We start from the raw sequence: 24,829 nt of genomic DNA, 5'->3' as shown, positions 1-24,829 counted from the left end.
ATATTACAAAGCTGTTGCAGCTGGTCAAGCTCCACAGTCAATAACCTTAGCTGCCCACAAGCGAACAGGGCAGCAAATTCGTCTTTAAGAACAGTCTCCCTAGCCCATTTATCTAACCAAATCCCGACTTCACCCTTGATCAAGTGACGCGCATGCACATTAAGCTCCCATAGTTCTTTCTCCACTTTATAGATACCATTCCAAACTCCCCCTTATTACGGCTTTGATTGGGATGTAAGTCCATTAACTGTCATGTGAATGGATAGTCGAGATTACTTTCCACCATAGGTTCCCTTCCTAAACCTTATACCTCCACCACCAGTTCAAAAGGAGGCCATAGTTCATATCCCTCAATAAACCTAGCCTAAGGCCATCTTTTTCAATAGGCCCGACAACCCTTTCCTAACAAACCCAAGTGGTTTGGATTTCTCAACATCACCCCCCAAAAGAACCGTCGCCTAAGGGCCTCCAAAGTCTCCAAGATGCCTTTGGGAGCCTTGTAGAGCGAGGAGTAGTATAGTGGTAAGCTATCAAAACGGATTTTAGCAATGTGAACCTCCCACCCGAAGATAGTATTTTTGCTTTCCATTTGGATAAACGAGCTTTAAAGACAGACGTCTACCACACTCTTCCAATGCTTAACTTGGTTCATCTTCGCCCCGGCCAATCTATAGTTGTTACTGATGCCTCCCTGACTCCGAGCCCAAATAAGCTTGATTTTTTGTTGCTTAATTTCAGTTACGATACGAGATAAAAACACCTCACGAGTCTAATTACAAATATTACTCTCGCCCCATTAACAGTCCGCATACATCAAGTGTGTCAAAACCGGTCCATTATTAGGCAATTCGATGCCACGTATACTTGCTAAAGAGCTCGCCTTTGAGATGAACCCGGTTAGTGCCGCCATAGCTATAATCAAAATAAACAGTAAATTGTTGTTTTGCTCCCTGTGGTTTATAGCAAATTTCTATATTTTACATATATGAAAAGTCTTGCAAATTACAAACTAACGTTTCAATTTATTACAATTTCAGTCCACATGACTAGCTACATCTTTAGTTCTTCACCCTTTTCATATCAATACTTTCTTCTCAAAAGCTTTCTTTTTTTGAAAGGTAAATTTTATTAAGAAACAAACAACGACCGACCAAAAACAACGGCCGAGCCCGACAACTACAACATATACAAAGGAAACTTACACCATTCGTCCCAAACTAAATTACAAAACTTAGACTGATTTTTCAACCAGAAAAAACCAAGAGACTTCACCTCCCTGAAGATATCTTCACTGCTATCGGACTCGTTCGAGAATATTCTGCCGTTCCTCGCTTTCCAAATGCTCCAACAAACCACTATAACCAACCCGCGGATCAATTCTTTAGCCTTTTTCTCCCCCACCGAACCTAAATGCAGGCCCAAAATATCCTTGAACGAGAACGCGAAAAAAGAGGGGAGCTTAGCCCACTGACACAAGCGATTCGACACATCCAAAGCAACCTCAAACCCTGTAAAAATATGATCCACCGACTCCTCCATACCACCGCAAAGAGCGCAGTCCCTCGACTCCAAAAAGATGTTTCTTCTAGATAACGCTTGTCTCGTTGGAATCCGATCTAAAGAAGCCCGCCACATGAAGATATCGCATTTAAGAGGGACCCACGCACATCTCCTGAACTGGCCCAAAGCACCCGGGTTCGGAGACCCCCTAACCAATACTTTAAAAGACGCTGTAGAGAACGAACTTGAGGCTTCGGGAACCCAGATCCATTTGTCCTTGGCAGAAGAGAGATTGACATTTTGCAACTCCACCTCGCAATCCATTAATTCAGCCAATTCAGCTTCGGAGGAAGGCTTACTCGACCAGTTCCAAAGCTGATTCAGAGAGCCCCTGGCAGCCAAAACCTGATCGGAAATCAAACAGTCTTTGACCAATTCCAAAGCGAAAAGACTAGGCCATCTATCCATGAGCGGGATCTCTCCTAACCAAACATCAATCCAGAAACGAATACGGGTTCCGTTACCCACCACACCTTTAATAAAACTGTGAATTCTTTTGCCGTTCACCAAAAACTTCTTATCTAAAGATGTTAAATTCTTCCAAATACCTGAAAGAGTAGGGTTAGACGGTAAACCCGACCAAGCTCTCCTACTTTTATGACAAGCCGCGACCACTTTTCTCCAAAGATTATTTTCTTCCGTCTTGAAGCGCCAAATCCACTTAGCTAATAAAGCTTCATTCACCAATTTAAGGTTGCTAATACCTAAGCCGCCGGCCTTCTTGGGACTCGTGACAACTTCCCAGGCTACCCAATGAATTTTTCTGATCTCCTTCGTGCCTCCCCACAGAAAACTCCTCATAAGGGACTCCAACTTACCGATCACTTTAGTCGGGGCTTTAAACAACGAGAAATAATAAATGGGAAGCCTCTCTAAAACCGCTTTAACAAGGATCAACCTGCCCCCAATCGACAAAGACTGAGCTTTCCAAGCGGCTAACCGACTATGGAAAATCTTCACTATAGGCTCCCAGTTTTTAACTCTATTCATATTTGCACCAAGCGGGATTCCTAGGTATTTGAACGAAGCTTCCCCTTTAAGACACCCAATGTTTGAAGCCATAATATCGAGAGCCTCCTCGTCGATACCAACCCCAAAAATATGAGACATGTGGAAATTAATCTTCAAACCCGAGCATGCATGGAAAACCCGCAGAATTCTAGCCACAACTCTAATATTTTCCTCAGACCATTCACCAACTATTAAAGCATCATCCGCATAAAGAAGATGAGAAACCACTGGGCCCCCGTTAGGAAGTCTAATACCTTTCAGTCTCCCCGCGTTGCACGCTTTAGAAACCATAAACGAAAAGGCCTCCATAACAATTAGGAACAGAAAAGGCGACAGAGGATCACCTTGCTGAAGGCCTTTCTCGCATTGAAAATCAAAGGTCGGAGAGCCATTAACCAGAATCGACGACCTCGCTGACGCCAGAACGCCTTTCACCCATTTGCACCAAAGAGGAGGAAAACCCATTTGAGCCAAAGTATCTAACAAAAAATCCCAATTGACGTTGTCGTATGCCTTTTCAAAATCAATTTTGAAGATGAACGCTTTTCTCCTGTTTTTCTTTAACCACGACCAAACCTCACTGAGGATCAAAGGGTTGTCCAGAATATACATATCTCTAAGGAAAGCAGACTGGGAATCTGACACGACTCTACCGACAACTTTCTTAAGCCGGTTCGCAAGAATCTTTGAAATAACTTTACTAATAACCCCTATAAGGTTAATGGGCCTGTAGTCCTTCAAACTTATCGGATCCACCACTTTAGGAACAAAAGTGATGAAAGACGTACTACTCATCCTGTTAATCAACCCCGACTTATGGAAGTGGTTCATAATATCTTTAAAATCCACCTCAAAATACTTCCAGAAATGCTTTATGAACTTGAAGTTAAAACCATCCGGGCCCGGGGCCTTATCAGAACCGCATTCGAAAACCGCATCCTTTATTTCTTTGACCGAAAAAGGACAAGTTAAACCGTCCCCATCCTCCGGCTCCAGCTTGCTAATACCCGTACAATCCAACCTGGGACGGCACCTAACCGTTTCCAAAAAATGATCACGGAAAAATCTAAGGACTTCTTTTTTAATATCTTTAGGATTAGAGATCCATGTTCCTCCCATGCTAAGCCCCGGAATACCATTTTTCTTTCTTCTATTATTTATGAGCCTGTGAAAAAAAGCAGAATTCTCGTCCCCCTCAACCGCCCATCTACACCGTGATTTTTGCTTTAAGTCCAAGGCAATAAGATACTCGCGAACCCGAATATTATTTAAACATTCCTCTTTTATCCAAACTTCCTCCTCCTCCAGGTCCCTGTTTTCTACAATTTGATCCAATTTTTCTAGCTCCTCTTTGTCTCTCTCATAATCTTCCTTCTCTATACTTTCCTGATTGCTTCTCCACGTTCTAATGCAGTTTCTTAAATGTTTAAATTTATTGGTCAAGACCACATCAGGATTCACTCCCACACTGGCGTAAGAGGCAACTGCATTTTCCAACACCTCTTCGAAACCCACCTTTTCGAGCCAGGAATTAAAAAATCTGAAAGGTTTGGCCCCAAAATTTCTTTTGACCGTCTTGAGGAGCAAAGGGCAGTGATCGGAAAGCGTTCTGGGCAACGCTCTCAAACAGGCATCAGGCCAAACGTCAAAAAAAATCCTACTAACCAGCACCCTATCAATTTTGCTAAGTTTGTTTGAGTTCGGGGCTAGGAAAGTAAATTTTCGACCTCTCATATTGTACTCCACAAAGTAGATATAGTCAATAAACTCATTAAAATCATGAGCACACACCCTGTTAAAACCTGTGTTCAATCTGTCTTTCGGACCTCTGATTGCATTGAAATCTCCCAATAAAACCCATTGCCCAGCACCTGCACTTATGATCTCGCGAATATAATTCCATAACATTTTTTTCTCCGAGTTGCTATGAGGAGCATAGACATTCATAACATTAAGGGCTTGGTTATTTCCTATCATAACCCCCTTAACCACAAGGAAGTGGCGGTGTTTAGAAACCTCCTGCATCCGAAAAACCTGTGGGTCCCAGATGCATAACAGCCCCCCTATCTCCCAGCAGCCCCAACCGACTCCGACTGGAATTCAGAAATACCCCAATATTTGGAAGATAGAGAAGAACTAACCTCATCAATCTGTGTTTCTTGAATCGCCACAAAGTCCACCTTATGTTCCTGTCTCAACCCTCTGACCCAAGCCGCTTTAGCCTCTGCCCCCATACCTCTGATATTAATTGAAAGAAAATTCATTGTTTACCCGATTGAAAGCCTTCGTCCCTAATTATATCCATCACCAGGTCTCTATGCATCTGAAGCTTAACTCCCACAACTTCGCCTATCTCAATCGTACCATCAGCTTCCAAAACCTTCACCTCCGGCTCCCTAACTGTTTCCGCAACCTTATCCGAGCCCGCCTCCGAAATCGGAGCCTGGGGAACGACCTCATTACTTTGTGTCTCAACATCTTCGGAAGAGTGGTTGTCAACAGTAGCTTTGACATTCAGATCAAGAGGAAAACTCCAGACCCCTTGTTCAGCCAACCCCTTCACCGACTCAGAAAAAATAGAAACAGAAGAGTTGTTCAGCCTTTTCCTCTTTCTATTATTGGGCTCCTCTGGGTCTCGATCCAAGGTGCTTTGGGCTTGAATTTTCTTCCTTTGATTAACCTTGTGGGCCCTTAACCCTTTATTAGGTCCACCTCCACTACCTTTATTATTATTATTATTATTATTATTAAAAAAGAAAATCCCATTAGAATTCAAATTGGGGGATAACTCTCCTGCTTCTAGAACAACGGGACCACTCCCCTCCTTCCTCGAGACGTGCACCGCAGCCTCCATAATCACGTCCTCCCCCATGCACAAAACATTAAGACCATCCGACTTTTCGGTATCCATCCCATTCTAATCGCCGGCCCTTGTCTGAGTAGGGGACTTTTCAACTTCCTTTGACACCGGTGACGAATTGGAGGTCTTGCCGGTACCATCCGGGGTGGCGATAACCTCATCAACGTTACCTTCTTCTAGATCTCCGTCCTCTTCGTTCTCAACCACCCAGTCCGAACCCTCACTGATATTATCCGGAATCCAGTCGTCTAATTCTTCACTGACCCAGACTCTGAATCTTCTATCTTTCCACTTCAGGGTGATAGACTGAAAAATCTTATCCCCATCACCCACTAACACTCCCACTAGATCAAAAGATAAATCTTTATCACCCTTGGAGATCCTCGATGCATGAACAACCTTACCGAACAACCTCCCAACAGAATCGAAGACTTCGTTATCCATCAAGTGCAGTGGAACACCCGAGATTTTTAGCCATGCTATGCGTTCGTACGGGAGCGTCTGTCCATTCCAAACTTCAAACCAGGAGAACCATAGCTTAGAGTTAGAATTATGGTCTTTGAAAGTAACCAAGTCTTCCATATTATCAAAAATCAAAAGCATGTATAATCCTCCAACATATCTCAATGAAACAATAGGACCTCCATCCTCCTGAATAAGCTTATCCAACTGGATAAGCGTTGAAAGGTCTTTGGTTCTGACAATCAAACTGTTAACAAAACAGTCCCCCAACGGCTTCACAAAATCAGAAACTTCCACCATCTTCTCTTCCTTCAACACCTTACTATTGGTACCCAGCAACCTATCTCTATGTGACATACCTTGATGGGCGAAGTTGAGGGGTTGCTTAATCGGGAAACGGCAGCCACCAGTGCCTTCATCTACAACACCGTGCTTCGATTTACCTACTGTCTTCGAAGGTGAGGACATAATAATAATAATAATAATAATAATAATAATAATAATAATAATAATAATAATAATAATAATGCATAATCTTGTCAAGGATGCAACTGAGTGATGCTCATGTTATTATAATAATAATAATAATAATAATAATAATAATAATAATAATAATAATAATAATAATAATAATAATATTCCTACACGTTAGCAAACTCTTTAGATATTCACTCATCTCTTGTTATCGATTCACTTATAAGCTGTTCAGCAAACACCTGGTGAGCATATTTAAGTTTAGAAGTGTTAATCATGCTCCAATTTCACATCTCTTGTTATCGATTCACTTCTAAGCATCAATAATAATAATAATAATAATAATAATAATAATAATAATAATAATAATAATAATAATAATAATAATAATAATAATAATAATAATAATAAACATTATAATGCATAATCTTGTCAAGGATGCAACTGAGTGATGCTCATGTTATAATAATAATAATAATAATAATAATAATAATAATAATAATAATAATAATAATAATAATAATAATAATAATAATAATAATAATAATAATAATAATAATAATAATAATAATAATATTCCTACACGTTACCAAACTCTTTAGATATTCACTCATCTCTTGTTATCGATTCACTTATAAGCTGTTCAGCAAACACCTGGTGAGCATATTTAAGTTTAGAAGTGTTAATCATGCTCTAATTTCACATCTCTTGTTATCGATTCACTTCTAAGCATCATTAGTGGATTGCTTCATCAGTGCTTAGTTTATTCTTATTAAGGTAACAATCTTTGTATAGATCAGTGTTTAGAAGTTGTTATAGCTGTTAGATGTCACTGTCTATGTGACGTCAGCTAAGATGCCACAGTGGTTAGATCCGTACTATAAATAGACAGTGCATTTACTGTTCTATTAGCTCTTGCACACACAATCATCTTGTACAAACAACTCTGTGAGCTCAGGCAGGGGGAGTTTAGTGTTCATGCATGCATAAGTTGAATCTTTGTAATTTTTTCAATCTTTCGACTAATGAAAACATGTATGATGAAAACTATCTTTCCTTGATTGTGTTATAAAGTTTTACTTTCATTTCCGCTGCAAATTGTTCTCTGTATTATCTTTTTCCATTTACCAACTTAATTAAAACAACACAATCATCCTAACAAGTCGTTTGTTTATCGCTATATAATATTTTGTTTCGGTATGGTTAGGGTCGGGTTGAGTCATATAAAAAACTAGTATTAAGTCCCCCCGCGTTGCGGCGGGGGCGTAAAATCGTGACAAATAGCATTAGTGCCACACCACCACCAGGGACCACCAACATTGAAGTTGCGGCGTGTGAATGCGGAGAAATTAGACATAAACGTAAAACACTGAAAATAATAACTAAGTCGATTTAGGACCCGCACATTGCATCAAAACCTATCAAACAGGAAAAATAGACGATGTAAAAACGTTGAACCACCGTTGCACCATGTTAGCTCGCAAAATTTAGAGCGTTATGTAAAACAAAACGTAAAAACGTTGAACTACACACGTACGTTGCGCCGTGTTAACTCGTAAAATTTAGAATGAAACGTAAAACGAAAGTTTTGAGGAGTATATAAAGTATAGGGGCCAAAGTTGAAAGTAAAAAAGTTGTGAGGTTGAATTGAAAAAGATAAAATTTTTGGTTGAAAGTAAAAATATCAAAGAGTTATGGGTTAAAAATGTAATATCAATTTTTTTTTGAAAATCACCCAAAGCATGGGGTACAACACCCTATGCACCAACATATTGCTAATTTATAATATGTAAATAACCAAAATAAATTTTATATAATCAACAAAAGTACGTCAAACTTCATTACAATACATAATAAAAATGTAATAGAATCAACCAATACATTTTTTACCAATAATTTTTATATAATAATAGTTCAATTTTATGTTCACCTTAAAATGTTCTCTCGGTTATCTGTATTTTTCAAAGGTAATTAAGTTATACTAAAATCAATTTATAATAGAACAAAATACCATATAATAATTAAATCCGTTAACAATCTTTTGAAACAAAATTGATTTCACAGTAAACAAAATAACTAATAAAAATTAAAATAGTGTAAACCAAAATAGCCGTTCAAAAAAAATTAAAATAGTGTAAAATAAATATTCAAAAAAGAAAAATGGGTTAGAGTTGGAATAAGTCAAAACTTAGTTGTCTTGTCACTCAACGTCACCATACATTAAACAATAATAAAAAATATATACTTCTATCGACTTCAACATCATCTTCTTCACCTCACATTTACCTACCACAACAACACAACTTCATCGCCGGCCGGAAAAAACGAACTCTAATCAATATTCACTCTTTTCTCACTTTAAACATTTTATGGGATCCGACAATTTATGGGGGGAAACTGGATGGCTTAACCAAACTTTCAAGGGCTGCGATCGGATTTTTGCCTAAAAATTACACTAAAATTTTTAGTTTAAGGGGTGCGCCCGCCCACCCACGTCAAAGGGTATGTCTGCCCCTCGTTGCAGTTAGACCTGCTATATTATATGGAACAGATTGTTGGGCTATTAAGAAGACACAAGCACACAAGATGGAGGTGGTAGAGATGAGAATGTTGAGATGGATGTGTGGGCTCACAAGGATAGATACGATAAGAAATGAGGTTTTTAGGGAAAGACTAAGGGTGGCTAGTATATCGAGTAAGATAAAGGAGGGGAGTTTGAGATGGTTTGGGCATGTGAAGAGGAGGTTGACAACGACGCCAGTTAGAGCAGTGGAAACCCTTGTTGTAAAGGGAAGAGGATTAGAGGAAGACCTAAATTGACTTGGGATGAATAGATTAGGCAAGATTTGTTAGATTTGCACATTTCTGAGGACATGACTCAAGATAGGAGTTCATGAAAACATAGGATTAAGGTTAAAGACCTTTAAGGAAGAGAACATGTGGGTCTTAGCTTTGTCTTAGGGGTTTAGATTTTCCTAAACTTTAGGTGGTCATTCCATGCGATTTACTTATGGTATTAATATAGATGTTTTGATGTTATATCTGTTTATATTTTCTTATGCATTATGATTTATATCTATTTCCATTTTAGTATGTTATTCTGTCACCACCTCTTATGTTTATGTGCCATGGTTATATCTCTAGTTCTGTTTGTTTGCATATTGTCTGTTTTCGAGCTAGAGGTCTCTCTGGAAGTAGCATTTCTATCCACACGGATAGAGGTAAGGTTTACCTACATCTCTCCCTCCCTAGACTCTACGAATCGCTTTGTCATTGATAGGATTTTCTGGGTACGATTGTTGCTATTGTTGTTATGTGTAAAAATTTGTAGTTTGCCAGAGGGTTCATAAACCTCCACCAAATTTCAACTGTAACATTTTCTTTTCTAACTTTCAATTAAAATACACTTTTACTTTTTTTTTGTGTAATAACTTGTAATATTTAGTATTCAACATAAAATACTATTTTTTAATAGTGCCCATTGGCTAAATTAAGCCATGTAGTTTCTACACTTTTTTTTCTTCTAGTTGTCATAAATTGTTTGGAAATAAACCAAGTTTTCTATTAAATTAAATAACAAAATATATATTTTTTGAACAGTAAACCACGACTTTATTTTTAGTAGCCCCAAACAGCGAGCCCATCGCCTTACAAAGATAAAAAAGAAATCAATAGCACATCTATTTCTCAGAAATTTCACCCTTCCATATTTCTACAGTTTGCCATGTTCTTGACCCATATGTAGGTCAACGCTTGAGCTTCACCGCCAACTCTAACTCATTCCCAGAAAAGACAACCGAACAAGTCGCCAAAATAATTTCTATACCCCGAGCCAATCATATGTCTGTGACTTTCCAAGAGGTCTTTCATAGTGAATGCAGGACCGGAGTATTACACCTTGAGCATACCTTTTGCCAGACCAATGTTGCAACACACAAACAAGTGATCCGCATCCTCCTCATGGTTACCAACAACGTTGGACTGTGAAGCCGTTTAGGGTAGCCAAACGGTCTTTCACGGCACGCCAATAGAACATGTTCACCTTTTTCGGTGCGCGTCTGAACCTTCAACCCACTTCCACCTATTGGTTTGGTCGCCAAGATTCAGCCCTGCAAGTATATTACAAAGTTGTTGCAGCTGGTCAAGCTCCACAGTCGATAACCTCAGCTGCCCACAAGCGAATAGGGCAGCAAATTCGTCTTTAAGAACAGTCTCCCCAGCCCATTTATCTAATCAAATCCCGACTTCACCCTTGATCAAGTGACCTGCATGCACATTAAGCTCCCATAGTTCTTTCTCCACTTTATAGATACCATTCCAAACTCCCCTTTATTTAGGCTTTGATTGGGATGTAAGTCCATGAACTGTCATGTGAATGGATAGTCGAGATTACTTTCCACCATAGGTTCCCTTCCTCAACCTTATACCTCCATCACCAGTTCAAAAGGAGGCTATAACTCATATCCCTTAATAAAGCTAGCCCAAGGCCATCTTTTTCAATAGGCCCGACAACCCTTTCCTAACAAACCCAAGTGGTTTAGATTTCTCAACATCACCCCCCAAAAGACCGTTGCCTAAGGGCCTCCAAAGTCTCCAAGATGCCTTTGGGTGCCTTGTAGAGCGAGGAGTAGTATAGTGTTAAGCTTTCCAAAACGGATTTTAGCAATGTCAACCTCTCACCCCCACCCGAAGATAGTATTTTTGCTTTCCATTTGGATAAACGAGCTTTAAAGACGGATGTCTACCACACTCTTCCAATGCTTAACTTAGTTCATCTTCGCCCCGGCCAATCTATAGTTGTTACCGATGCCTCCCTGACTCCGAGCCCAAATAAGCTTGATTTTTTGTTGCTTAATTTCAGTTACGATATGAGATAAAAACACCTCACGAGTGAAGAGGTATGGTCCCAATTCCTCGCCTACATGGCAACGACCACACCACTTTTTTATCCTACATGGCGCCTACATCAGCAAGGTAATCCAGAAGCTTCTGGAAGACGTCAAGGTGGCACCAAAGATGCTCCATCCGACAAGAAGGACGAAACGTGTCACCAGTCATCAACCGCCATGTAGGCCTGCAACAAATCAAGGAGCAGACCGACAACGCCAGTACGAGGTCTCCAAAATGAGCAAATGTAAGCGCGCCACGTGTACCACTACACTGACCATGACAGAGGAGACCAAAGGGATATTCCCCTTGGTCGGACAGCTGGCGCGCAACCACAGCTGGCACAGCTGCTCTTCCTTCCTTCACCCTCCGGCTATAAATAGGACCCTTCATCGTTCAGGTTGATCCATCTTGCTCTCTATGCTCACACACTCAACACACACTGTTTATTCTCCCTCAAAACAGTACTTATTCTCACGCCGGAGTCTGGTTAAGAGGGAAACCCCCATATTCCCCTCTTAACGAGACTAACGGTGTTGCTGTTTTGCAAGATCTAGGTCATTTCTACGAGTAAGAAAAGAGACTGAACCCACAGAAGAAACTACCCCTCTGATTAACCTTAGTGTTACTCTGTGTTTCATCATTGGCGCCATCCGCTTTTTGCAAAAACCGCTCTCGTCTATTTTTCTTTTCGAAAAACACTCGTCAAAATGGCTTAACAAAATCCTTCACACCAAGTGGACGGGGAAGTTTCTTCCTTTGAGCTCGTTTCGGACACAGCACATGTCCAAAGGGACCAAAGGAACGAAAGCATCCAAGAAGGATAGACGAACAACGATTTTCCTAGTATTTTTGGAAGTGCCTCCAGGGTTGTTAGCCAAACCACAACCGGACCTACTTTCCAGCATCCGACTAGGATCATCACATAAACCACAAATGGAGCCACTTTCCAACCTCCACTCGGGGTAGTCCAGCAAACACCCCCACCAGTGCAAACACCAAGCCATGGAGCTAGCCCCTCAGCTCCATCGGAGCAAGCACAGCTGAATTTCTCTGCACTTTTAGGGCTACCCGAAGGAAAAACTCTGGCTTCTTGGTATGCCAAACAAATGGCGTCTATAAACCTCGTTTGTACACAACTTAGTGCACAACAAGCTTTGCTCCAAGCACAAACTAACCAGTCAGCATTCGTCACTCCACCGCAACGGTCTCTAAGTACACACACAACTAAGTAGATTAATGCATGGAATTTGCGTCCGGAGAAGGGACCTGTGCCAAACATCAGAAAGCCATGTGCGCACGACACGCGCGACACTTATGGCGAAACAGAAAGCAATTATGTCCAACACCCGCAAAAAAGGCCGATTCAAAGCCGTTTGGGTGCGCGCAACATGAATACTGAAAGGGATGATGAAGAAGATGATCCAACACACAAAGGGGAAAGCACAGTATTCAACAGAGTACACCCAGAACATGAATCGTACAAACCCGCCAAGCGCGCAGGGTATAACCCAAAAGCAGAACACGACTACACTCTGAGCTATCGTCCAGATGACATGGCTGAAAACTCAAAATTCATTAAGGAAATTGCCACGACCACTATAGATAAAACAAAATTGCCACAGAACATAGGCAAATACAACGGCTTGACAGACCCGGATGATCATCTCCAAGTTTTTAATGGCGCAGGAGCAACAGGGGGATGGAATTTACCAACTTGGTGTCATCTCTTCGCTCAAACATTTGTCGGCGCAGCACGCATTTGGTTCGACAGCCTGCCAGCAGGAAGGATCAAATCATGGATCGACTTTTGAGAGAAGTTCCTCGCGCACTTCTCTCGGCAGCGCAGACATACTAGAGATCCAGCTGATTGTTTGAACATATGGCGCAAAGACCACGAAAGCGTGGAAGATTTCATCACTAGATACAACAAAGAATGTCTAGAAATTGGTGATGTAGGCGAGAAGATGATGCGCGCGCACTTTATGAGGGCAGTCAAATGCGACGATCTAATCAAGCGAGTAAAGGGAAGAGATGGAGGACCCAAAGATTGGGAAACCTTCATTGAAGCAGCTAAGACCATTGTGCAAACAGACAAACAGTTGACCGGTGATGATCATCGTCAGCGCGGATATAACCACAATGACCGACACAACAAGAAGACCAGAAGCCACCATGGAAAGCGTCCGAAAATAGAGAAAGAAGCCCAGCAAGGGAGGATGCGCGCCACACAATCAATCAGATAGCCCACCGGAAAGAGGTAAAAAAGGAAAACAGGGAGAAACAGTGGACACCACTAACAAAGACCCCTTCCGAAGTTTTGGCCACAGAGAATCACCAGTTCAAACCACCCCTACAAATGCGAAACAAAAGGGGTCAGGGTCTCAATCTTTTCTGTGAATTTCACAAAGACACAGGTCACTTAACTGACGAATGCTTCAGCTTAAAGCAAGAAATAGAAAGGGCCTTGAGAGATGGAAAACTCACTCAATTTTTAAAAGGTGGAAAGCGCGACTATCACCAAATTCAAAGAAGAGAAGAAGGGCCAGATAACAAAAAACTCCGGAAACTAGAAACCCACAAGGTTCAAGGAGGTCCACGAAAGCCAAGGAAGAATTACAACAAGCGCACACAAGACGACTCATGGCGCGAGAGGCAAGTTGTTTTTCCTATTGTAAGAGGAGGACCAAGAGAAAGAAGGCCCATAGTAATCTGTCACTACCAAACCGACCACATTTTCATTGATCCAGGGAGCACAGCGGACATCATATACGAACAATGTTTCAATCAATTTGACCAAGAGGACAAGGCGCGCTTAGAACCAGTTGATTACCCACTCACTGGTTTCTGCAATGAAGCCGTTCTTCCTCTCGGACAAATATCGTTCCCGGTGTTACTCTCGGATGGAAGAAACTCAAGAACCGAAGAAGTCACGTTTATGGTGTTACCCGTGCACTCAAAACATGATATCCTCCTAGGAAGATAGTCTCAAGGAGATTTCAGTATGATTTGTTCTGGTCCGCATTCAGCTGTGGGATTCCCAACAGAAACGGGGGTAGCAATAATATACGCAAGCAAGGAAGTCTTAGCAACAGATGATGTCAGACCTGCAAAGGCAAGTAAACCTGCACCACGCGCAGAAGCAGAAAAATGGGTGTTGAACAACGCATACCCAGAACAAACAGTTACCTTAGGGCCTGCAATGTCCGATCTAACGCGCGCAGCGCTAAAAAAGCTGTTGTTCCAAAATATGGATGTGTTCGCCTGGACACCAGCTGACATGGTGGGTGTTCCACGGCACATAGCTGAACGTCGACTAAACGTCTCAGAAGAAGCAAAACCAGTGGTGCACGCCAAACGCCACTTGGGAGATATAAAACACGATGCTATGAAAGAACAGGTGCTGGAGCTGTTGAATGCAGGAATCATCAGAGATGTCAGATACCAAACATGGGTGGCGTGCCCAGTAATGGTACAGAAGCCAAATGGCAGCTGGAGAATGTGTGTAGATTACAAGGACCTAAACAAGGCATGCCCACGCGACTGTTATGCCTTACCAGATATCGATGAAAAAATTGACTCGCTGGCAGCGTTCAGATGGAAGTGCTTCCTTGACTGCTACAAGGGGTACCACCAAGTCCAAATGGCTGTCCAAGATGAAGATAAAACAGCATTTCGTACACCGACAGGGCTATACTGCTACACCAAAATGCCTTTCGGCTTAAAGAATGCAGGGGCTACCCACCAAAGATTGATGAATGAAACATTTAAAGATGCCATCGGCAAATACATCGAAGTGTACATGGACGACTTGGTGGTCATGAGTAAAGAAGAGAGTACGATGCTGGTGAATATTCAGAAGACATTCGACACGTTGCGCGGTGTAAGTATCAAGTTAAACCCAGCGAAATGTTCTTTCCGCATGGAAGAAGGGAAATTCCTGGGTTTCATCGTCAAAAAAGATGGTTTCAAGGTAAATCCTGAGAAAGTACAAGCAATCGAGAGAATGCCTTTGCCATCAACCATCAAAGAAATGCAGAAGTTGGCAGGACGATTAGCAACACTGAACCGCTTCCTGGCCAATCACGCAGCTAAGTCTTTCCCGTTTATCAAAACACTCCATAATTGCATGAAGAAAAGCCAGTTTCAATGGACTCCGGAAGCCGAGAGCGCATTCCGCGAGATGAAAGATTGCCTCATCAAATTGCCAACATTGACTGCACCAGTCAAGGGAGAACCTTTGGTGTTATATTTGTCGGCCTCTGACAGAGCAGTAGGAACAGTGTTGCTCGTCGATCGACAAGGTGTCCTAACACCAGTTTATTATGTGTCGCGAACCTTGACCGACCCAGAAACCTGGTATGCCATCATGGAGAAACTAGTACTCGCATTAATCCATACATCAAGACGGCTGCGCAGGTACTTCGCCAACCACGTCATTCACGTGCTAACAAACTACAATATTGGCAACATTCTCGCAAGGCCAGAGATTTCAGGAAGACTAGCAAAGTGGGCGATAGAACTCGGGGGCCATAATGTGGTTTTCAGGCCAAGACCAGCAATCAAGGGCCAAGTGCTAGCAGACTTCATGACAGAAGTACCCGACGACAAGGATCGGGAGTGTAAAGCAATGGAAAAAGCCGAAAAACAGCAAGTAGAAGAACCATGGCTGCTATACACAGACGGCACGTCTAACGAAGACGGCGCAGGCGCAGGGCTTCGGCTGGTGAGCCCCGACAAACATGAATTCACATACGCCATACGTTTGGATTTCAAGAGCACGAATAATGAAGCCGAATACGAAGCTTTCCTGGCTGGCTTAAGGTTGGCAATCAAAATGGGAGTCAGACACATCGAAGCGCATGTAGACTCCATGTTAGTGGCTGGGCAAATCAATGGGCAATACGAAGCCAAAGGAGATGTAATGGCACTCTACCTGAGTCAAGCGAAAACGTTGCTACAAACCTTCTATTCCTACAAAGTGAACCATATTAACAGAAGCGAGAATAAACCAACAGACGCACTGAGTAAACTCGCATCTACAAGTTTCCAACACCTGGCGAAGGATGTGCGCATAGAAGTTTTGAGCAACCCATCAGTGCCACTAAGAGAAGTAAGCGTTATTCAAGTAAGAACAACGTCATGGATGACTCCAATAATCGCGTTCCTTCAATCTGGGATACTCCCGGAAAACAAAGCTGAAGCAAGAAAAATCCAGTACAAGGCTGAACATTATCAGATGGCTGATGGAATTTTATACCGAAAGTCATACCTTGGGCCATTGTTGAGATGCGTTGACCCCGAAGATGCAAAATATTTGATCAGAGAAGTACATGAAGGAATCTGCGGTATACATGCCGGGGCAAGAATGGTGGTGGCAAAAGTGATGAACGCCGGGTACTACTGGCCCGGGATGCATTTAGACGCGGTAAAAGAATTGAGGAAATGCAGTGGATGCCAAAGACATGCTCCCGAGACGATGCGCCCCAAAAACGAATTGGTACCTGTCACAATGGCATGGCCTTTTCAGCAGTGGAGAATAGACATGGTTGGTCTTTTCCCAGAAGCCCCAGGTGCTGTCAAGTTTATAATAGTCGCAGTCGACTATTTTACAAAATGGGTGGAGGCAAAAGCACTCGCATCAACCATATCCACTGTCGTCAAAAGGTTCATATGGGAGCAGATCATATGCCGTTTCGGGTTACCGCTCAAAATAATCACCGACAATGGGACGAACTTTGCCGTAGACAATCTTCAACGATGGTTCAAAGAATTACACATCGAGCACATATTCTCTTCAGTCACGCACCCGCAGGGGAATGGTCAAGTGGAAGCAGTTAACAAGGGCATTGTTGATGGTATCAAAGCAAGATTGGGAGAGAAAAGAAGAGGTTGGGACGACGAGCTGCCCAACATATTATGGGCCCACAGAACAATGCCGAAGACAAGCAACGGAGAAACACTGATTAGCTTAGTATATGGGTCCGAGGCAGTGATACCGGCGGAGATAGGATTGCCGTCACCACAAATGCTCTCCATGAACCTGATCAACAATGAAGAAGAAAGGAGGATCGACCTAGACCTCCTAGAAGAAAGGAGTGAGATGGCGGCAATCAACGAAGCAAAGTACAAAACGAAGCTGGAGAAGTATTATAACTCCAAAGTCCGAGTCTGCACCTTCAACCCAGGAGATTACGTCCTGAGAGACAACGAGGCTTCCAATGCCGAAAAACCAGGAAAACTGGCTCCCATGTGGGAAGGTCCGTACGTTATAGACGCAGTACTCGGAAAGGGAGCCTACAAGCTGCGCACCATCGACAACAAGGAGGTTCCACGAACTTGGAACGCTCAACAATTGAGAAAATGCTACATGTAAACAATCAAAGGGATATGTAATCACCAGGGCTGAATTGCCAACACATTTACAGTAATACAAGAAGTGCTTGGCTATTTCTATCTCATGCAAATTTCTTGTCATAACTACATATATTACTTTGGGCATACACGTAAACACCAATGGCTCGACCATAGGAAACGTTGTAGACCTCCAAGGCTCGTCACAACTAAGTGCACGGCCGGGTCAGAAACACAACCAAAGCCTACCAAACGCCAAAACAGAACTTTGTGCCTACATAAACACAAAAATATCGATAGCATGGAAAACATTGTAAGCACCCCAAGCTAAACACAGTTGGGTCCACACAATATCCTGCAACTCGATCACTTCGTACTCACAAACCAACCTGCGCACACAAACGACAGAATAAACGTTGTATATAACACAACAAAACCTGTCAGCGCCATCATTCATTCGTGACGCCTAATCAAAGTAATTATACATGCACATATTATGATGACAACCAAATTCACATGCAAAAAACCAAAGGATAATGATAACATAAACAAAAACAGGCATATGTTCACAGATAAGCACAAGTCACTTGTGCAACAAAAATCAAGTTGGAAATTGTTCACATAACATTTTCAAGTTGGTTACAAGGCTATCAAACCCCTTACACGGCATGCAAGCCGGATTCTTCACTCCGGATGACTAGTACCAGCGCCTCCCGCCGCACGGTCTTCATCCCCAAGAGCCCTTTTCAACAGGGCAACACCATCAACTTTCCTAGAAAACTTTTGAGCAACTTTAACAACAGCAAACTCCAGAGATGCAAACTCCTTGCGTTTCGCAGCATATTTACCATCACAATTCTCTTTGTAAAGTTCGAAGTGATAGTCTTTTTCATTGATTGCAGCCGCATCTCTACCCTCAGAATAGCCATCCTTCCGACTACTATTGTACCCCGCTTGACCCAACTCAAACATGTACGTGGCAAGTTCATGAGAGTTCATAATACGGTCAGCAAGCTGCGAAAAGCACACAGAGCAACATAAGAGAAGAAGTTAAAACAAAAAGAAAGCACATATAAGGAAAAAGAGGTTACCAAGGGCACTGCGCGTGATAGCAGCCATTTGTAGTCAGCAGACACCTCCTCAACCAGGAGCTCAGAAGCTTGGCATTCAGAAGCTTTCTCTTCAAGAAGGCGTTCAGCAGCTTCACACTCAGAAACCTTCTGCTTAACAAGGATCTCCAACTTGTCGATACGATCAACATATTCCTTCTCCTTCTTCTCAAACGCAATGCGCGCTTGATGGGCTTCATCAGTAAGTTCTTTCTTTTCACCGGATAATCGGACAATCGCTTCACGCTGAGATTGCATTTCAGTATTGGTACGTTCACAAGCAGATTCCCAGTCCTTTTGTTTCTGAACGTTGACCTTTTTCTCCTGCTCCAACTTCCGCTCAGCATCAGAAACCCTCCATTGCAAACCCTTCTTCTCAGCATTGAACTTCTCTTTCTCCTCAGCAAACGCCCTCCTCGCATCCTCAAACTCAACTGTCTCCTCCCCCATCAGCCTCCATTCACGGACAATTTCTTGAGAAGTAGCAAAGAAATTACCTCTAGCGCGAACATGATCATCCAACAACTCAAACCGATTGCGTCTTTTCTGGAACATCCTTTCAGCGGGAGGAAGAGACAAAGAGAAAAAATCATGACAGTTGCCCAGGTCATTCATCCGGGAACCCTGAGTCAGATTCCAGCGAGGAGCGTGCGGCAAGTCATCACAAGCAGGGTTTTGAGTATCCCAAGAATCAGCATGAACATTCTCGAATTGGGGACTATGAGCTACACCTGAAGTAGCACCACCATCGCCTGGGGGGCGCTTAGTATAAATGGTTTGATGCGGGGCAGTTTCGCTAGATTCCACCTCGATATCAACACCCTTACCTTTACCATCCCTACCAGCACCACCCGCGCTTTGACCCTCATCATCACCACCTTCACCTACACGCTCAGCAGTCACTTCATCTTCCTTCTTCTTCTTACCAGGGTCATCGCGAGGAGGAGATAAATCAATTGTCCTCGAGGGAGGAGAAGCAGGAGGAGTGAGTTTTGAAATATCAAACCTGCATGGGCCTCTACCCGACTTGACTCCTGCCACAAAACAACCATAACAATCAAAACAACCCGAAAAGCATACAATGAAGCATACAACTGTAAAGCCTTTACCTGTAGGCGCAGAAGCAGCAAAAATCTCCTCCAAGAGATTACCACGATCCCCACTAAATATGCCCATATCAATGTCAGATTCCGAGGGCGCAAGAGGAACTTCCTTCCGGAGCTTAGCTTTCTTTGAGGCAAGGAGAACAGCAGCTTGTTCATCAAGTTTTCGCTTCTTATCCTCAAGGGCTTTCTTCCTCATCATTTCAGTCAAAGTAGAGCGGTCATCCGGATCAGACCCGCGAGGTTTCTCTCCGGCCCCTAAACCAGACAATATATCAGAAACGACAACGTAATCAAGGACAGGAAGAGTAGAGGGTCGCTTACGAGAAGTATCAGCAGCTTTGTCCTCAACCCCCTTCTCTTTCCTCCCGATGCACCAGCTTTCGTCTTCTTCCTGGATTCCAATTGAGAAGCAGTTTCAACTGGAATCTCTTCATCATCACCAACGACTTCATGAACAGGCTCATTAACAGCCACCTGCGCGAGACCTACACGCGCGCAATGAGAAGTTAGACCTTCAGAAGATCTGCCAGAGCTTCCACTCCAGAGAACAACAACTTCCTCTCGAGTAGGATCAATGGGGTCATCTTCATCGTCTTCACCTAAAACAACATTGGCATATTTAGCGAAACTCTCATCAGACGGGTGCAAGAAACGGCCTCGAATCTGGTTTAACCACGTCGGCTTTCCATCCTCTTGGATCGCCTCAACCATGGCACCCGCAGCCTTTGGGTCCAAGACATTTAACAAGTTGTATCCAACTGCAAAAGACAAAGGAATAAGGAAGAACGCACAAAAAACAAAATAATTCGAATATACTTTAGAAAAATTACATACATTTACCTTGGTAACCATAAACAGGAACACCCAAGGGGTTCTTCGGAAACCACAACAGACTCATTCCAGCACCAACCAAAGCCATCTCCTCCAACTGCGAAAATGGCAGTAGCCTTATGTGTTATTTTCTTGTACCAGTCCTGTTCAGCAAAACCCACCAAAACATCTATCTTCGGGATCCCTTCACCCACCGACCGGTAATGCATATCCACAGGAATAGCACCGCGACGAACGTAGAAAAACTTCTGTTTCCAATCGTGCAAGCTCTTCAGAGGAACGGAACAAACAGGAGTAACACCCGTCCGGGAGTCAAAAGAATAGAAACCATTGGTTTAAGTAACACTGTAGAAGACGTTGAACATTTCAAACGTCCGATCAACCCAGTTGGCTCTACAAACAAATTCAAAGTGAGTAACACGGGGAAGCCCAATCACGTTAATCTGAGAAATATGGAGCCCATAGTTCCTCAACACCGAAGCAGTAAACTTGGTAATCGGAAGCCTGAAGTTGCCCTCCCGAAAAAACGCAGCATATAAAGTCAAGTAGCCCGGAGGTGCATCCATGGCAGTGGAACCAGCAGTCAGATATTGCCCCCCCCCCCCCCATTCAGGGCGAAAACCCATCTCCCTCACCAAGTTGTGGAACTCTTCTTTTTTCTACCCTATCACCGCCTGCTCAGGACCAGGGGGAGTCTTCCCCTTATTCTTTCTCTTCTTCTGGGAAGGATTAGCTCCAGACATGATTAAGGAAATCAGAAGAACAAAGACGAAAATGTTCAAGAAAAAGAAGGAAGAAAGATGAAGAAGTGGGAGAGAAACAAACTTCAAATTTTGAAAAAAGTGAAGAAAAAAAGAGGAAACCGCCATGTACTTATACCCATCGCATTTAATGCGATGGGTAGTGGGCCGTCAGGAAGCCAGAAGGACATCCAATGGGGAAGAAACACATCAGATGAGAGAGAAACCATCACCTCTTTTTCCGGGAGCGTGGACGGCACACGCCTGACAACGTGGAGAAAAGCAACTGACACACCGAAAAAGGCGTCTATTCACCTCCGATAAGACAGGGACACTAGACAGTCACATCAGTTGTCTCCCCCCCAAGACAACAAAGCTTCCTGCAGAAGAAAACAACATGCGCCATGCGCCGTACGTCCATTTAGCTCAACTTTTACAAGTTGCCAAAACCCGTGCGTCGTGCGTCCATTTGGCTCAAATTTTACAAGTTGCCAAAACCCATGCGCCATGCGTCCATTTGGCTCAACTGTTATAAGTTGCCCAAACCCATGCGTCGTACGTCCATTTGGCTCAACTTGTACAAGTTGCCAAAACCCATGCGCCGTGCGTCCATTTGGCTCAACTTTTACAAGTTGCCCAAACACATGCGCCATGCATCCATTTGGCTCAACTTTTACAAGTTGCCCAAACCCATGCGCCGTACATCCATTTGGCTCAACTTTTACAAGTTGCCAAAACACATGCGCCATGCGTCCATTTGGCTCAACTTTTACAAGTTGCCCAAACCCATGCGCCGTGCGTCCAGTCGGCTCAACTTTTACAAGTTGCCAAAACACATGCGCCATGCGTCCATTTGGCTCAACTTTTACAAGTTGCCAAAACCCACGCCGTGCGTCCATTTGGCTCAACTTTTACAAGTTGCCAAAACACATGCGCCATGCGTCCATTTGGCTCAACTTTTACAAGTTGTCAAAACCCATGCGCCGTGCGACCAGTTGGCTCAATTTTTACAAGTTGCCAAAACCCATGCGTCGTACGTCCATTTGGCTCAACTTTTGCAAATTCCCAACACGCCGCGCGTCACGCAACCATTACCATAAAAACGCGCATAACAAACATCAACCTTAACAACCACTACCCTTATAAGTCCAGAATCTCTCCTAGACGATCAACTCAACTAGAAGGCACACTGGACTGGGGGGACTTGAAGAGGTATGGTCCCAATTCCTCGCCTACTTGGCAAGGACCACACCACTTTTTTATCCTACATGGCGCCTACATCAGCAAGGTAATCCAGAAGCTTCTAGAAGCTTCTGGAAGACGTCAAGGTGGCACCAAAGATGCTCCGTCCGACAAGAAGGACGAAACGTGTCACCAGTCATCAACCGCCATGTAGGCCTGCAACAAATCAAGGAGCAGACCGACAACGCCAGTACGAGGTCTCCAAAATGAGCAAATGTAAGCACGCCACGTGTACCACTACACTGACCATGACAGAGGAGACCAAAGGGATATTCCCCTTGGTCGGACAGCTGGCGCGCAACCACAGCTGGCACAGCTGTTCCTCCCTCCTTCACCCTCCGGCTATAAATAGGACCCTTCATCGTTCAGGTTGATCCATCTTGCTCTCTATACTCACACACTCAATACACACTGTTTATTCTCCGTCAGAACAGTACTTATTCTCACGCCGGAGTCTGGTTAGAAGGGAAACCCCCATAATCCCATCTTAAAGAGACTAACGGTGTTGCTGTTTTGCAGGATCCAGGTCATTTCTACGAGTAAGAAAAGAGACTGAACCCACAGAAGAAACTACCCCTCAGATTAACCTTAGTGTTACTCTGTGTTTCATCAATGAGTCTAATGATATTACAAATATTACTCTCACCCCGTAAACAGTCCGCAAACATCAAGTGTGTCAAAACCGGTCCATTATTAGGCAATTCGATGCCACGTATACTTCCTAAAGAGCTCGCCTTTGAGATGAACCGGGTTAGTGCCGCCATAGCTATAATCAAAATAAAGAGTCAATTGTTGTTTTGGTCCTGTGGTTTATAGCAAATTTCTATATTTTACATATATGAAAAGTCTTGCAAATTACACACCAACGTTTCAATTTATTGCAATTTCAGTTACATGACTAGCTACATCTTTAGTTCTTCACCCTCTTCGTATCAATACTTTCTTCCCAAAAGCATTCTTGACCCCAAACAGAAGGATAACAAACAATTATCAATGTATCATCAGTTTTTATCTTCCATTGCAAGATCATTCATTCTCTTTCGAAGCATCTTTCCATTTCCGCTTCACGATTTTTAACGCTTTTCCTTTTATACTTGACATCAATGTTTTTAGCCAATAAGTATGAAACCTTTCCACCTGAATGTTGCTACCTTCAAGGTTGGTTTGACTTTTGAAAAATTCAGCAGTAAATTTCCCAACTTTTTTAATGATATTGCTGGATCGTTCCCTCATTTTTTAATGTTATAACAGCCCTTCAATGCAATTCCTTGATTTTAATTAAGTTTATATCCACTAACATATACTTCATCCAGGGGAGGCTTAGATGGTGTGCGGGGAGGATTTCCGCCCGTGATTTCGAGGAACATATGTTTTCAAAAAAAAAAATCCGATATATACATGTTATTTTTTTATTTATTTGTAAACTCATACCAATTTCAAGGAAGGCTTCCACTAGGTTAATTGAGCTCATTATTAATTGAAAACGAAGTCTTAGATAATATAAACTGTGAAGAGTTGATCCACCAATTTGCTATGAAGAATGCAAGGAGGGCTGCACAAATCATTGGTTAGCTATTATCTTATTAGTTATTACGGTATGGCATAAGGGCATATTTTTCGTTAAGGCATAAGGGCACATTTTTCGAGCTCGAACAAAGACGACACTGACTTCATCAATCTTATTTGCATGAGATTCCCAAACTTGAAGTTTTAGATTGTCAGCATTTTCTTATATGTATATCATCATCACCAATAGTCTTTTGAATATAACTTGCAGCTTCATTAACTTCTGCTGCTATAAGTTCACAATATGAGTGCTAAAAAATAAATTCCATCCATATTCTCATTTTACAAGCATGATAAGTAGTTGTACGGTTAAACATTGTTACCTTAATTTGAATGTCACTTCCAAGAAACATTATAATGCATAATCTTGTGAAGGATGCAACTGAGTGATGCTCATGTTATAAGAAGAAGAAGAATATTCCTACACGTTACCAATCTGTTTAGGTATTCACTCATCTCTTGTTATCGATTGAATTCCAAGTTGTTCAGCAAACACCTGGTGAGCATATTTAAGTTTAGAAGTGTTAATCATGCTCCAATTTCACATCTCTTGTTATCGATTCGCTTATAAGCTGTTCGGCTAACCCTCCACCCACCAATAGGTAAATGAAATCATAAGCAATCTCA

At 42.6% G+C, this 24,829-nt stretch overlaps 2 protein-coding genes across 2 annotated transcripts; both read left to right on the top strand.

Annotated features, from left to right (window-relative positions):
• Positions 1-13,613: 13,613 nt before the first annotated feature.
• Positions 13,614-14,240, top strand: LOC110933586. The gene has a single exon (XM_022176801.1). It carries the CDS (start codon positions 13,614-13,616, stop codon positions 14,238-14,240), a length of 627 nt encoding a protein of 208 aa, XP_022032493.1.
• An 18-nt stretch (positions 14,241-14,258) lies between these two features.
• Positions 14,259-17,630, top strand: LOC110933585. The gene has a single exon (XM_022176800.1). It carries the CDS (start codon positions 14,259-14,261, stop codon positions 17,628-17,630), a length of 3,372 nt encoding a protein of 1,123 aa, XP_022032492.1.
• Positions 17,631-24,829: the final 7,199 nt, after the last annotated feature.

This window comes from Helianthus annuus, chromosome 4 (genome assembly GCF_002127325.2).
Source record: "Helianthus annuus cultivar XRQ/B chromosome 4, HanXRQr2.0-SUNRISE, whole genome shotgun sequence".
Classification (NCBI taxonomy): Eukaryota; Viridiplantae; Streptophyta; class Magnoliopsida; order Asterales; family Asteraceae; genus Helianthus; species Helianthus annuus.
Note: the sequence above shows the minus strand (reverse complement) of the source record. Positions and strands in the feature narration are given on the sequence as shown.

Coding starts and splice junctions, on each gene's coding strand:
- LOC110933586 (XM_022176801.1), top strand. CDS start 13,614: ATGCGAAACAAAAGGGGTCAGGGTCTCAATCTTTTCTGTGAATTTCAC.
- LOC110933585 (XM_022176800.1), top strand. CDS start 14,259: ATGATTTGTTCTGGTCCGCATTCAGCTGTGGGATTCCCAACAGAAACG.